Below are 16,703 nucleotides of genomic sequence, written 5' to 3'. Positions count from 1 at the left end.
TAGCCCCGCATTAAATTCGGCCGCTGCTGTCATTTAGGTGCAGACAGTGAGGATGAGGGGGATCAGAAAGGAGGAAGCTGGAGGGACCTGATGCCAGAAGAGGTACGCTTCCCAAGCTGCCAGCATTGCTGTCGGGTATGGGTAAAAACTGGACCCAGACAAGACCCCGGAATGCCAGACCAAACATCAAACTCTGCATTCCGTAGCCTGTAGTGTCCGGTCCAGTAGGGGGTGTCCTGTCCGAGGGGGCTGCCTGTGACATCTGTCACCAGGAAGAGGAGGTGGGGGAGAATAAAGCCTCCCTGTATGGTCCGGGCATGTAACAAAAACCTGGAATGGTTCAGATACATGGGGAAGCTGTAATCTCCCCTTCCCCATGTCCCTGGTGAAAGCTATCACAGGCATACCCGTGGAAAAGACACCCCCCGGATGGGACACCACCCGGCATTCCGGGGTCTTGTCTGGATCCGGTTTTTACTTAGTCCCGTTGCTGCCTGTCATAAAGTGCGACAGGTACAGTGGCAGCTCCAGCAGTTTGCAAAGCAGAGAAGATTGAATACGGCGAGCAGTCACTGAAAACAAGCCATCCTCGCCATACAAACCCCCTCATTGGCTGCATTCAATATACCCCATAGTGGTAATTGCCCCTTAACTTTAGCAATCAACACAAATCCAGGACAGTATTATTTCATATAATCAGCAAATTTAATTTTATTTTGAATAGTGCACTCCCCAGGTCTTCCCGTAGCTGCGATAAACCAATATATCTCAAATACAATGTAGGAGAGACACCTCCTAGTACATAATATTAGTACAATATTCTCCTTTAACATGATATATAGAAAACACATGTACCATGAAGGCAAACCAAAGAACTTCTTTTGGTACACAATACAGGTTGAGTATCCCCTATCCGAAATGCTCGGGACCACGAGCATTCCGGATAGGGGAATTTTCCGGTTTTTGGAATAAATTGTTTTAGCCATACTTACCTGTCCCCTGATGGTGTCCGGTGGTCCCTCGGTGTCCACGCAGTCCCCGGGCGTCCACAGCAGGCCTCCGGCATCTTCTCCGGGTCTCCAGCGGTCCCAGGAATGCATTGCACAATGCATTCCTGGGACCGCTGGAGACCCGGAGAAGATGCCGGAGGCCTGCTGTGGACGCCCTGGGACTTGGTAAGTATGAAAAGAGGGTTAGGGGGGTTAAAAAAAAAAAAAATTCGAATGATTCCAAAAACCACGGTTTTTGGAATAATTCGGATAAGAGATGCACGGATACGGGATATTCAACCTGTACTTGTGATAATTGAATACCAGGAAGCGCCGGACCCCGTTCTCACGGCTAAGGCAAATTCCCAGGTGAAGCAGTTCTACTTGGTAATTTGACCCGTTCATACTGAAAAAAACCCTGTTTTAAAAGGCAAATTACCGGGTCGACAAGCAAGACCCAGGAATTTGCCTAGCAGTGAGAACGGGGTTTAACAACATTTAACCCAACCGCTCATGATTACCACATCAAGTTCTCCCTCCCAGGCTTCCAGCAGCAGTAACTGGCACATTTAATGTAGCACTGAAATTAGTTTCTCTAAAGGGCAGAAATATAATGGACTTTCCAGCTCCTGCTCACACAAAACAGTAACTGCAACAGTCTATGTCCATGCTTTTATAGTTTGTTAACTTTCATTGTTATATAAAGCACAGTCATTTATTTTGACAGTGAGATATTTGGGAGAAAATGTACATTTTGGGGGAAATTTACTAAAATGGGAGTTCTATTTCACATGGGATGTTGCTATGGGCAACCAATCAGCTTCGATCTACCTTCTAGAAGGTACTAAATAAATAGATTGGTTGCCCATAGAACTCCCATCTTAGTAAATTTACCTATTTGACCAAGAAAAACAAGTTTACACCATGAAATCTAGAGATTGAACTGTAAATACTGCAGTCATCTGCTACCCAGATCCTCAGTCAAGCTGTAAAGTGGTCCGTTTTCATTCCAGATGTTCACACTTTAAGCTCCTGTCATTTTTCAAACACTGGCTAGTACTTTATCACTCACCATGTTATCATGAGTATGGATCCCTGGATAGACAGCAACTAGGTCGACACCACTAGGTCAACATGACTGAAGGTCGACATGCAGGATTGTCGACATGGATTAGGTCTACAGGGTCATTAGGTCGACATAGGGAATGTCGACATGGTTTTTGTCCCGAATGTCAACCGACATGGACACTGAAACATAGAACCACGTCCCCTCGCATGGCTCGTCATGCTTCGGGCTCGGTTCCTCTATGCTCAGCACACTATTTTATTCTCCCACCATGCCATAGTGCCATGTTGGTTCCAAAAAAAACCTGTGAAAAACCCCATGTCGACCTTTTGACTGTCGACCTTCCCCATGTTGGCCTAATGATTGTATCAACCTAATGACCCTGTCGACTTAACCCATGTCGACCTAGTGGTGTCCACCTAATGCCTGTAGACCTAGTGATAATATCCCGTTATCATTTTTCAAAGCGTAATACATCTGGCCCATTATCACAATCATTCTGTTGATTACACTGGACAGGACCAGGCCAAATTGTGTGCTCAGAGCAAATTCAATGCCTTGTTGTTAACAGTCATTTCTGGAACATTAGCATAAAATACAGAGTCATTTGTCTTTATTAGTGATGCAGCTTTCCTTGCAAGTGCGGCTTTATACCACACTTCCGGTACCTCCGAACTTGCAGTTCTTTGTTTGCACCTCCATATGGATAGTTACACAAAAATCAGTGTACGGTGCTATATAGGGCGCAAGCTCAGATGCCGCTGCCGGCGTTTCTGTGCTGTTGCAATGGCAACTTTCAGCACTCGCTGCTAACTGAATAGACCACGTTAGTGTGAAAACACAAAGGCAAATTGTAAAACAGAAAACAAATAAAATGAAGTCAACATATGTCAATTCTACATTTATTTTTGTTATTATTGCAAATTGGCATTATCTTGTAATATTGCTCAAGGTGATTGATTTGGCCCTTCAACCTAAAACATATACTGTATGTAACAAAATTCTGTGCAAATCTACGTGTCATTCCTTCTTTCTTGCTTTCTGTAAAAGATTATGTGGACCATTTATAAAACACTGGCAGTCCCGCGGAAGCAGTATGAAATCCCAGCGGCCGGGATCCCGGCATTCAAAATCCCGACGCCGGAATCCCGACAAGGGGGGGACGTGGATCGCCCCCCCTTGCGGGCTCGCTGCGCTCGCCACGCAGCGGGCCCGGTGCCTCGCTATGCTCGGCACACTAATTTATTCTCCCTCCATGGGTGTCGTGGACACCCCAGGAGGGAGAAAGTGTCGGGATTTCGGCGGTCGGGATTCTGAACGCCGGGATCCCGACCGCCGGGATTTTAACTGCATCCCAGTTCCGCAATTGGTACGGTTCATGGAAAAGCCAACTGAAGGTCAGGCAGCAACTAAACACTTAGTGTATTTGGAAAATAAACTGCATTATGGATCTATAAATCTGAACAATAAATATATAAGTGTACAATATATCAGGCAGCTAAGAATGTAAACTATGGGGTACTGTACATTTACTAAAGCTTCTAAAAATGAATTGTAAAAGTCAACGGCATGGAACGGAATAGCAACCAATCAGATATTCTCTGTCATTTCTCAAAAAATGATATACAGAATCTGTTTGCTGGTTGCTATGGGGAACATCACCTCTTTTCGTTTTTAGAAGCTTTAGTAAATTTCCCCCTAAGGGCAGTATTCAATGAGAAAAATTTGCCGTGTTTTATGGTGAGTTTGTGCTTTTCTCACGTTGGACAGAGAATTTTAGTCTCAAAAAGCGAGCAACCCTATTCAACGTGCACTTCTCGCCATCTTTCTTAGTGATTTTCGCCATGTGTCTCTCCGTGTAGCACTTTTCCATCTTTTTATGGAGAAGTGGAATGTGAACTTTTAAAATAAAAGTTTTTTTGTTTTAATTTTGGTGTAAAAAAATCAGGAATTTTATTCTGTGAAAGGGCATGCTATTTTCATTCATGTGCTTATAGCACATGAATATATATTTAATTAAAAAAAATATATATATATATATATATATTTTTACACAGAGCAGCCAGCAGGGGGCCGAGAGCCGCTCATTAGATATTCATATATTCACTGCACCCGATCATTACATATGCACGATCGGGTACAGTGAATACCCGGTCCCCTGTTGGCTCTCCCGGGGGGGCAGCCTGTGCTGCCTGGCTCCCGGGGAGCCCACCTCCCCCAAATATGTTCTGGGGCAGGAAGGGAGACTTCCATCTCCCTGCCTGCCACCGTCCCACGGCTCCCTGCAGCGGATGCTCGTCCGCTGCAGGGGTTAAGATTTGCCACGAGGGGCAACGAGCCCCTCCGACATTGAATACTGGGAGAGAAAGTGGCAGCCAGCCCTCCGATACACAGCGAGTTTGCAGCAAATCCTAAACAGGCTTCGCTGCACACGGTGATATTTTACATTGAATACTGCCCTAAGTGTGCTGTGCTTGTTTAATAAATATCCCTGAAAAAGATTTTCTAAACGGCTGATTGGTGCTCACTACAAACATAGATGGTGCTGGGACGTATTCTTCTCCTTTTTCTTCCCGGAACTTGAGGAAGAATCTTAAAAGTTTTGGGCATGAACTCCATGCAGGCCTCACGGAACTTTTTGATTCTCCAACAGTATATAACTGGGTTGAATACAGACTTAAGATAGCTGAGCCACAAGATACAAGTACTGATAACATAAAATGAAGAACTATAGTAGAAAGTCCTACTAAATACTGACAGCAAACTGAATACAGAATGTGGAAGCCAACAAAGGGAGAATCCAATAAAGAGAATTAATATTGTGGTGAAGGCCCTGGTCTTGAAACTCATGTCCACATTCATTTGATGAGGCCTCTGCAATCCCATCAAACCTAGCTTGCTTACTTGGCTCAGACACAGACTCTCCGCATGGTTGTGAATTCGAACAGCATTTCTTCGGACTGTGTTCAAGATGCATAGATAGGAGTAGAGCATTACGCTAAAAGGGATGAAGAACACTGCTATGACCAGCATTACTGCATATACCCTATCTGCTGAGAATTCTGTATATCCTAAAACGCACTGAGGTGCACGTGTCGGAACTTCCACCAACGTCCAGCCGACAACAGATGGAAAGGATATGCAAAAAGACAGCACCCAAGAGGTGGCAATCATGATCTTGGCACGGTGTGGGTTTAGCTTATCCTGTCTCTGTACAATTATCAGAAAACGATCCACACTGATTATCAGTAATATGGCAACTCCTTCCAAAACGAAGAACCAGTAGAGCATGGCTGATATCTGGCAAAACTGAGAGCCAAAGTGCCAGCTCCCGGTGATAATTGTAACTGCGGTGAAAGGCATGCAGAAGAGAGACAGCATGATGTCAGAGAATGCCAGCGTTGCAAGAAGGAGGTTGATTGCTGAACGCATGGCAGGTTTCTGATATACAATAAGGCAAACAATGGCATTGCCCAAGAAAGCAATTGCAATCATCAGTACCATTATTATTGCCAATAATATCCTGAGGGGGGTGGGGAATGCAGCAAATGTGGAACCTGGACTCACTGTAGTCACATTCAGATTGGAAAAGGTGCAGCGGTCAAGATCCGTGGTGTTGCAGCCCATTGTTACAAGGAAAGCACATAGAATCCTATTTGCATTGTTCTTTAGTGTCTGGATCCCATAGGCCAGACATATGAACACATGTCATTCTCAAATGTCTGAAGAAGACCATCCAAAACGTCTTACATCTTCAAAGATCTGGTAAGAATACAAGAGAAGCACATGTTATAAACACAATACACTCATTCTTGATGAAATAGAAATATGTACTATGCTAATAAAGACACCTATCCCTGTTTATAGAAACTTGCCTTCATTCATATTATAAGCAATGTACACGATCATGGAATAAGCAGGCTTGGGCCAGTTAAATGATATGATGGATAGAGTTTGACAAAAATTATCAAAGTGATCGATATCGCTCAGCAGTTTGGAAACACTATCACCCAGCTGTATGCAGTCACCGCAATGAAGCAGTGTGTAGCAGGGCACTGTAAAGGGGCATACACATGGAGTGATTTTGTGCTCTTTTTTTCTAAGCAATCTGATTAGATTGCTTAGAAAGTAAGCACAGATCTCTCTGTATGTATACCCCGAGCAATTACGATGCACGGTCCCGTAAAATGTATCTTAAAATAAAACAAGCATGGTTGCCAGAAATATGCTCTCAGTGTGTCATGCAAAGGCACAGGCAGGGAAATAAAGGGGAAAGATTTTATAGTGCATACTGAGCTCAGAATGGTGTTTCCAAGCCTATCTGCTTACTAGCTTATATATTCAGCTGTGTGGCTGTGGTTGCCATATGACAGCCGCATTAAGCCATTGCAAATCCGAAGAAATATCAATCATTAATAGTCTGACAAACAAATATATGAAAAATGTTCATGCAATCTGTTATACAGTAGCCTGCCACCATGATTTTGTTTCTGGACAGTTACTTTGAAATCAGTGTGGCCCAAGGCCAATTATCAGGTTGGTGGGGTACCAACCTGTACCAATCTGCTGTCAGAGATGGCATGTTAGTATTGCACATTAGTATTTAAAATTACCCTGCATTCAAAAATAGACCCCCCTAAATCTTATTAATTGAATTGTCCTAATTACCTTGTGTAGAAATCTAAAAATTCCTATGCATAGTTTACACAGCAATGTTATTTGTGTGGGAACATTATATACAAATATATATCCACCCATTAAACAAATCTTTATAAATATACTTTAGCTTTAGTTGCACACCCTCTATGGTGGGAATGTATTGGATTATATTATTACAACAGATCCAATGCTGTAGACTTTAGTATCCATCAAATGAAACATGTAACATAATCTGAAGCATAGTAATGAGGCACATACTTGTGTGATTACAGTTGCAGTACACTGCTGCAGTAGTGTAATGGTAGACTGGCCTGGCATACAGTAAGCACCCCATGCTGCTGCTGGTGGTGACACTCAATGGAATGATTCTGCTGCTCTACTGCCATATCTAAGATGGTATCTATTGGAACACTGCGTACCTATCTGTAATATAGCTCATGTACAGTACACAGCTTATCGCTACAGCCATACAGTGACATCACGCAGTCTCACACAGAACACACAGCATATATGTCTCTCTGTGCTAGCAGCCGCCACCATGTCTGTGCAGGCGCTACAGCAGTACCTAGTAATTCCCCGGCAGGACGCGGCTGCTCTCCCCCTCCTGTCTCCCGGATCACCCGCAGCAGCACCGTGAGCTCCGGCACATGTCCTCCTCCATTCGCTCGGAGCACAGCTGGAACAGCCGCCCAGGCTGCCATGAATGTACCACACCGACTAATGCCTTCTAGGGGTGGGCCCAGCATTGCTAGTCACCGTTTATATTCCCTGCGCTGCTGCTCCCTCCCCACATCTCAGTCAGAGGGTCCCATGTTACGTACACAATGTACCCTGCACACGCCGTGCTCTTCTGTATGAAGGCTGCTGCTGCTGCTGCTGCTGCTGAGGCTGAGGCTGAGCTAAATTCTTCTGCGTGTAGTACAGACAGTCCATTCATTCATTTTCCTTTCAAAATAGAAGAAAATGGCTCTTACAGCTCTGTAAAAACAGCAAGGGTCATCATTTAGGGGCAAAGGTTTTGAGTAGGCCATTGCATCGGCGTATAAACATCAGCAACGCACCCAGATTCACCTCCCTTGTGGGCCAATCTCGCAATGGACCTAATGATTCACCCCTACTAGCCTGCGAACAAAGGTCAGCGAGTCCAGTGGTACCACTATAGTGGCAAATATAGTCTCACTGGACAAGAGCATTGCCCCAATTACTGGCCTCCAAATGCTCAGGGGTCAGTCCTATTTGCAAAGGGAGGGATGTGCTGCTGTTGCCTCAGGGTTTTGATGCCAGCATAAAAGTGCGGACCTGTATGGGATAGCAAGCAATTTTGTGCGAGTTCGGGCGACCATACAGTGCTTGGATAATTGGATTGATCTCAATGTATCCCCAAATGTGTCTGTAGGGTACTGCAATCCCCTGTTTTCAATTACAAAAGCAGCCCCCATAGAAAACTATAGAGGCCACTTATCTGACACATTTTTCAAGCCTTATTGAGCTTGGCCTTAGTAGAACACCAGCTTCCGGTGGCATTAGCCAATGTTGCCTCTGGGCTACAGATCACAAAAGGTACCAGAAAGGGTTTTTTAGGATCCCTTCCCGGCACACTCCACTTGAGCATACATGGTTACTGGTCCTACACTACATGACACAAATGCATGTAAGGGAGGGGTTAATCTGGAAGAAAATTCCACTAGCAAATGAGAATTGCATCCTACATAATATTAAAATGCACAGATCACCATCCCCATTATATTAAATATATATCACCCCTACATTAATAGCTCACCATCTGGCGATCGCCTGCACACCCGTGGCACAAGCCAGCATTGATTAACATATGTAAACGCCCCCACACAGTTGTGAGATCAGAGCAACTGATCGGGCATTGTGTATGAAGAACATTCCTCAGCATGGCTCTCTAGCAATGTTGTCCGCCATGCACAGATGAAGGAGGAGGTTGCTGATGCTGCATGGTAGCATGCTTCATCAGCGACCTTGTGCGTACACACTGGACAATATATTGATTGTGTCACAATTGGAAAAATCGTAAAGATTAGCATTTAGTGTGTACTCAACTTTAGAAGCAGCAAAGTTGAGGACCCATCCGATAGGGTCCACCGTGATTTGATTGTAGGCCTGGACTAGGGCTGTTATTCAGTCCTGACATCCCTAACTGGCATACATACCATGTGTAAGAGAGGTGTGGCAAGGTGGGTTTTAAGGGATGGGGACATGGGCTTCCAGCATGCCCATCTCTACAAGCTGGCTGAGCAGAGTGTCGGGAGGTGGAGCTGTTTGGCCAGGATTTCAGGTGGCCAAAGTGGCCCATTATGCATTTGCCAGTAGCGCCACATGGCCCATCTGGCCATGTGTGGTGGATGGGCTCTCGTATATGGCCAAATTTGCACTACACACCTAACTTATAATACTGTACATGTTATTTGTAGAGTTATTTATTTTACTACCAATGTTCTTAGAACTCATACACCTGCATTTTCTATTTCCAGCTTGTCCATAAAATCACAAAAGTATATGGAGATTGATCTTCCAGGGATAGTTTCAAGGACTGGACAGTGTATTCACCATGAAATGCCTACTGAAGACAAATAGGTGCAAAGATTCATAAATTGAGGTGAAGTGAGGCAGTTCATAAATCAGCCTCACTTTGTGTATGTATAGCTGTTATCAAAAGATTAATGACATTTTAAAAACTGTTCTAGTCTTTCCATTCAGCAGTTGAACTCAACAAAACTCATCAGTTTTCTTAAGTGTCCATGAAACTATGACTATACACAAGAGAATAAGTGGACTGGTTATCCCATCTCTAATTTACAGATACTGGGGTAGATGTATTAAGCCTTAAAAAGAGATTAATGCAAGGGTGATAAAAGGGCCCATTTATCATTTAATATTTGCATCTGAATTCCCGGGGGCAGGGGTTAAAGTGGGGGAGAATGAGGTGGAACTGAGTTCCCCCACCTCTAATGGTGAAGTGGAACTAGTTCAACAATCACGCCTACCACTGAAGCTCACTGCCTAGGTGTCATCCTTGACTCTGAACTTTCCTTTGTTCCCCACATTCAATCTGTGTCGAAATCATGCCAAATGCACCTAAAAAACATATTCAAAATTCCCCATTACCTTACACAAGACACTGCAAAAACTATAATCCATGTTCTCATCATCTCACGCATAGATTATTGCAATAATCTTTATTGGCCTTCCCCAATACAGACTCTCACCACTACAGTCCACCATGAATGCAGCTGCAAGGCTTATCTTCCTAGCCAGACGTTCATCGTCTGCAAAGCTACTCTGTCAGTCACTTCATTGGTTACCTGTATTCTACCGTATTCAATACAAAATTCTTTTACTTACACACAAAGCCATAAACTATACTACTCCAACATACATCTCTTCTCTTATCTCAAAGTATCTTCCAACACGACCTCTACGCTCCTCACAAGATCTAGGTCTCTCATCCATACTTATTACTAGATCCCATTACCAACTGCAGGACTTTCTTCGGGCTGCACCCACTCTGTGGAATGCCCTCCCAAGCACAGTAAGACTCTCCGCCAGTCTTCAAACCTATAAGCGTTCCCTGAAAACTCACCTCTTCAGGCAAGCTTATCAAATTCCAGAACCAGTCACTTAACCTTCATATACCGATCCGATCTAATCACATCCCCACTGTACAGTCCACACATATGCACTCTCTTTCTTTTTCACATTTTCCATCCTCCGACCCATGGGCAAACTCCTGGGCCACCTTATCATACAGCACACCAGGAACATTTGCATTCTGGTGGAATTAATGTAATGAAGAATATCTATCCTTGTGTATCAATGCCTATTTCAATATAGATTGTAAGCTTGTGAGCAGGGCCCTCATACCTTTGACTGTCTGTAAAAACCCAGTTTGTTGTATTACTTTCTACTATTGTAAAGTGCAAAGGAATATGCTGCGCTATATAAGAAACTGTCAATCAATAAATTATCTTCACTTTGGCCCTGCACAGTAAAATAATAACAGTTTGCAGGTGGATGCAAATAACCCTACCACTGGCCCTGGCTCTTCCAAAAAGGGGGAGGGGAAGGGGAAGAATTCAGTGGTCGAGGTATAGGAGCTCCATCACCTCTCCAGGACCACTTTAAGCTCTGCCCGGGAGTTAGCCACAAATATTAAGTATCACCTGAATGCATCAGGAGGGAACGCAGCAGGAATTTCCAATCCCTGCTGTGATCCCTCCTGCACCACATTCCCCATAGGTTACCATGGGGGGATGCAAAGCTGCCCGATGTATCAATATCACTTTGTGTCCCCAGGCTACCGCCATTGAGATGGTGGTAGCCCTTTGTAGCCCAGTGGGGGTGTCGGGGGGGTCAGAGCTGACCGCGCAGAGCCCCCAGCACCCAGCTGAGCACATTGCAGGGACAGGCTTTTTTCAGAGCCCTAGCCCTGCATGTGCAGGATGATACATCTCTGTGATAGAATCACATATTACAATGCGATTACTAATATTCCATCCAGATAGCATTGTATATGCAATCCTTATTAAATGGGCCCCAAAGAGTGATAAGTGTCCAGCCAATCAGATTCTGTCATGTTAAAGACTGTTAGAAAAATGGCATTTAGGGGCCAATTGGCTGGACATTTCTCAACCCGGTGTTTATCTCTTTCGAATGCTTAAAAGTCAAAAAATTGTGCAGGGAAATGACCCCTGCAATTACCAGTTACACTGTAAATTCCCAATTACGTTACATTAATGCATGTTGCTTTTCCAAAAGACCTACAAAATGTAACATGACAGTTACAGCAGATGACTGTGGAACTTTATCTCCAAGGCTTAGTACATGCCACCTCCAGCACACCATTTAAGTCAGTATTGTAGCTGCCGTTTATAAGAACTCTCATCCATCTGGGTTTTCAGTACTTAATTGTTATTTGTCTGCAGCAAAAAATTATATTTACATTTGATTTTTAAGGATTTATTACAGAAAAATAGCAATATAAAATAGAGAATGCGTGATTTGCATTTGTAATGTAAAAAAACAATTTTTCTTGTGTATTTTACAGATGTGTATGAGTTGTGGAAATGTCTGTACTATATATACTTTACTTGTACCATACATACATTTACAGGCTCCTGTCTGCCTGAAGCTTAGGAATTAGACACTACTGTTGGCTAATTCAAGGGGCATTGCTAGGCCGCACATCACTAAACCTCACATGCAGCAATTCATGGATTTGAAAAGAAGGACCGGGGTTAAAATGTATAACCAGTATCATCTCTGATCCTGCCCGCTTCACTAGGGAGCAAGGGGGATGCGGGAGATCCATCTACTTTTCTGTTAGTGAGGGGTGGGCGGATACCCGAGAATCTCCCGCAACTTCCAGGAGAGAAGTAGGCAAGTGTAATGTGTGATAAAGACTCTCTTTGTATGATCTTCTTTACATCATAACTGTTCATTACAACATGGAATATTTAAAATATACAGTGTGATCCTTGTGATACACAGATGAGAATCAAGAAAAACACTATAGACAACGCAGACAAGCAATGGCCAATCACTTATACAGTATATGGAGGGGGAATATTCTAGAATAAGCATACAGTGACCTGTCCCCTGATGGAACGATCTTTATTTACCATGTACTTAACCTAAATTGCATTAACTGTAATTCGTTATTTTCATGTATTTCGCTCATCTGAGCGTCCCCCTTTCCAATGGTAGATAATCAGTACATCAAAAAATGGTACTACTCTTTGGGGTCCCCAATAGTTCATATCTTACAGAGTAACTCATGCGATTGATGCAAAGCTGTGTGTGTGAGGATTCAAACTAAGCATTCTATATTGGAGAGGGTATATACTTTCTATCTACTGAGGCGCTGGTGGTGGGACCAATCCAATTTGTATCTCGATACTTACCTGATCATTGGCATGCAGGTCTGACCTCCGACCCTTCTCTTGGTGGCGGGGAACAGGGGTCGCATGTGATCCCTCACATGTAAAAGGACCGCAAGAGACTCTGCCTCATACAGTGCTGCGAGAGATTGCAGTAGTGTATGGCCAGATTTACTCTAGTAACCTCATCAGTGTATAAATATTCAATAGTCATACCCTTAATTCCTACCTTCCTGCATCTCAAATTTGCCCATGAACCAGATTGCCAGTTGAGCTTGTGGATGTTAAGGAGCACGAGCAGAAAAAGGGAGATCAAAAAGACACCACTATGAGCCTGAATCATGTTTTTTTCTGGTACAAATCTAGATCACAATGAGCACTGATGGCTCTGAGTTTTATCACCTTGTATTATACTAGTAAGCCCACTCGAAGCAAAAGCTTTGAAACCTAGTCTGCTACCTTCCGTGTTTGTGCATGTGTGAGAAAGAGATGTAGTTTCACTCTCTGTCAGCAGATGGCAGTGTTTCAGGGACTCACGGATACTAGACATACATATAGATGATATATATACACACACACAGTTAGCATAGCAGACAGTCCATAGTGTCTTTATTGTCCTTCGTCCCTTCATCAGGACCCACTAAGGTACAATCAATTGTGAAGCATGGCCTCCTATTGACTTGTGCACTGTGCAAGTTGGACTATTATTTGACGTGACAGCCACATACCTGCTTGTGTGTGTCTTATACAGTATATACATATGCATACACATATACATTACTTTCATTGGTGTTTACATATTGTAAAACATTTGTAATTAACATTACAATTCTCCACGCATGTTTTTTTTTTTTTTTTTTTTGCAGCCCATTCTTGCAAATAATGGGTAAAGGTTTCCATCTAGTGGTCTTTACATGGAACTGTGTTATGAGTATTATAAATATATGGGAATATGTAAATTAGTTTAATATATCTATACATTAAAATACTTTTGTTTCTACTTAGTAAATGTGAGATAATTTGGCAGATTAGTAATGGTGGCCTACTTATTCAGTGCAATCTAATTGGTTTGCTTTTAGATTAAACAACATAGACTATATACAGAACCTGGATAAGTGGGATATCAAAGGGTGGCACATTTAGTCTCACTTAGATGTCTCTCACTTACCCATTGTTCAAGAAGTGTCTGGGTGACATTTAATAGGATGCCATTTTTCAACTTTTTGTGATTTTTTTTGTAAAAAAAAACAGCCATAATTCACATTTTCTAAAAATCGCACATTTAATAGGATGCACATTTCTGACCTGTCAATTTTTTCTTACACCTCAATTCGCATCCAGATGGGTGCCGGACAGGATCCCAACAGTCAAAACCACGAAACTCGGGGTCCCGACGGCCACCAGCTATTCTCCCACATCCCCCATAGAGGGAGAATAGAATAGGTGGCGATCGTAGCGAGCCACTGTGCCCGCAGGAGCTTTGTTGCGCTGGCCCCGCTATCTGAGTCCGGCCAGTCGGGATCCCGACGTCGGGCTAATGACTGTCAGGATCCTGACTGTTGGGACCATATACCACACCCATCCAGATGGTTTCCTATTAAAAAGTATACAAATAGGATGCAATTTTTGGAAAACGTTACCAAAAATCACAAACCAAATAGACCAAGTTCAACATGTTGAGTTTGACACAACCAGACACAGACCAGTTCAATCTGTGCATGGCTCTATCAAACAAAATGTATAAAAGTTAAAAAAAATTTTTTTAAACATCGTGGGGTCCCCCCTCCGGAGCATAACCAGCCCCGGCCTCAAAGAACTGGTCCTGGTTTTAGAAAGTATGGAGTCAAAAAACATAGGGGATCCCCAGGATTTCTAAAACCAGCACCAGTCCTGGTTCCCAAAATATGGGGCATGAAATGACTAGTGGTCCCCCGTATTTTGGCAACCAACATCGAGGCCCAAACAGTCAACAGGATAAAGCCACAGCCAGGATAAACTTTTCATGCAAGTACCCCGGCCAAAGCATTCATCCCCGTGGCTGGTCAGCCTGGGCCGGGACCCTTGAGGAATGGGGTCCCCCCCAATAAAGGGGTCCCCCCTCCAGTGTGACCCTTGCCCAGGCTGAAGCCCAGGGCTGGCCCCGGGGTTTGTGGACACCGGGATGATAAATGGTTAATGTTAGATTAAACTATTGTGTAATGTTGTGGAACTACAAGTCCCAGCAAACCTGCACTGCATGCATGGAGAGAAACAAGTCTCAGCATGCAGGGCATTAAAGAGCCTGCTGGGTCTTGTAGTTCCACAACATGACAAATAGCGAAATAAAACAAACAAACACATGCACACACAGGAACAATATAACTTTATTCCATACTACATGCATTCACACATACATTACCTATAGATTCCCACGAGGGCCTTTCCTCTTCTCCATGTAGAATCCAAACGAGTACATGTTGATGGAAATTATACTCACCACACGCCTCCCGGATCAATGGATGTCTTGTCCATCTGGCAGTACCCCTTTGAGAAAAGCCTGAAAAATTGTTTCAATTTGCGGCTCCTCCCACATGCCGGGGGTTAGTCCCACCCAGCAGCCAATAAGGAGCAGCCTTTGGCTGGTGGGCAGGACTAACCCCCCCCCCCAGCATGTGGGAGGAGCCACAAATGTAAACAATTATTCAGGCTTCTCTCACAGGGGTACTGCCATGCAGAGAAGACATCCATCCATCTGGGAGATGTGCGGCGAGTTTCCCCCGGCTATGGTATTACCCTGTTGGCAGTTTGGGCCTGGTGCTGTTTGCCAAAATACGTGGGACCCCTACTCATTTTGTCCCCCTGTATTTTGGGAACCAGGACCGTCCCTTGAACGAGGACCCCACGCCCCCCCTTTTTTTATACACAAAATAGCAAATGTGCATTCATTTGCACATTTTCATGACTAAAAATTGCACATCGCATTTTTCAGCCACAAATTTGCATCCCATTAAATAGTTGATATTTTCAAAGAATTCGCAATTTGAAAACATGTGATAATGTGCGATTTCAGAACCTTACTAATAATCGCTTCCTATTAAATGTCACCCTCTGTCTCACTTATAGAGATTCTCTCTTATGCACGTTCAAACAGTAATGTTTCACATATACAGTAGAAGTGCCTACATGCTAAATAAAAATATGTACATTCCCTTCTCACATCACTAGTCGACAGTAGAGACTTAAAAACATGTAGTAATCACAGTAGCAGTGGTTCTAAAGGTTTGTAGAGGTTAATAAACTGCGCCAATTATGCTTAAAGCTGTTTTAACAGTCCCTCTTATCCAGGCCTGACTTTCACTCTTGACCTCACTCTCTTCAGCACCCAGGCAATCATGGGAAATCATATGCCAACTTGACCTTCCAGGGTAATGTCATGGCATCCACCGCCCAAGCCAGCGGATCCCTGGTCCTTGTACAGAACCTGGGGACTTGATAATTGTGCCTGGACGCCATCAAGTCCACTTGTTGAATCCCCCAAGGAACTACAATCTCCTGGAAAACTTGTGGATGGAACGTCCATTCTCCTTCCAGAAGCTCCTCTCTGCTTAGGAAATCCGCCTCCACATTCTGGGAATGAAAACAGTAGATAAGGGCGGAACATTGGCCTCTGCCCATTCGAAGTTCCGAGACACTTCCAACATCGCCATCTTGCTGCGAGTGCCCCCTTGGTGGTTCAGATATGCCACAGCCATAGCATTGTCTGATTGAATGCAAATGGGAGATCCCCTCAGAATCTCTTCCGCCTGCAGCAGGGTCTTCCAGACTGCCCGTAGTTCTAATACATTGATCGGCAAGGACGATTCTTCCCTGGACCACAGGCCCTGCAACCTCAGGTCCAGAGCCACTGCTCCCCAGCCCCCGAGACTGGCGTCGGTGGTAACCACCAATCACTCCCATGACCGAAGAGAGCAACCCATTTGGAGGGAGTCCACATCCGTTCACCAAAGTAAAGCCGTCTGCGTTTCTGGTGTCAAGACTACTTTCTCTGTTTTCATGGTCTTGGTATTTCCTGACAAACATGCCAAAATGTTCCATTGAAAGGGC

At 43.9% G+C, this 16,703-nt stretch overlaps 1 protein-coding gene across 1 annotated transcript; it reads right to left on the bottom strand.

Annotated features, from left to right (window-relative positions):
- Nucleotides 1-1,154: 1,154 nt before the first annotated feature.
- On the bottom strand, nucleotides 1,155-7,550 carry GPR45 (G protein-coupled receptor 45). Its single transcript, XM_083174401.1, has 2 exons — nucleotides 7,280-7,550; nucleotides 1,155-5,817 (listed from the first exon to the last, which is right to left on the bottom strand). Exon 2 carries the CDS (start codon nucleotides 5,680-5,682, stop codon nucleotides 4,561-4,563), a length of 1,122 nt encoding a protein of 373 aa, XP_083030527.1. The 5' UTR covers nucleotides 5,683-5,817; nucleotides 7,280-7,550; the 3' UTR covers nucleotides 1,155-4,560.
- Nucleotides 7,551-16,703: the final 9,153 nt, after the last annotated feature.

This window comes from Crinia signifera, chromosome 2, assembly GCF_055691185.1.
Source record: "Crinia signifera chromosome 2, ASM5569118v1, whole genome shotgun sequence".
NCBI lineage: Eukaryota > Metazoa > Chordata > Amphibia > Anura > Myobatrachidae > Crinia > Crinia signifera.
This window is presented reverse-complemented; position numbering and strand designations above follow the sequence as displayed.

Excerpts from the sequence above, each read along its gene's own strand:
- GPR45 (XM_083174401.1), bottom strand. The coding sequence starts at position 5,682 with ATGGGCTGCAACACCACGGATCTTGACCGCTGCACCTTTTCCAATCTG.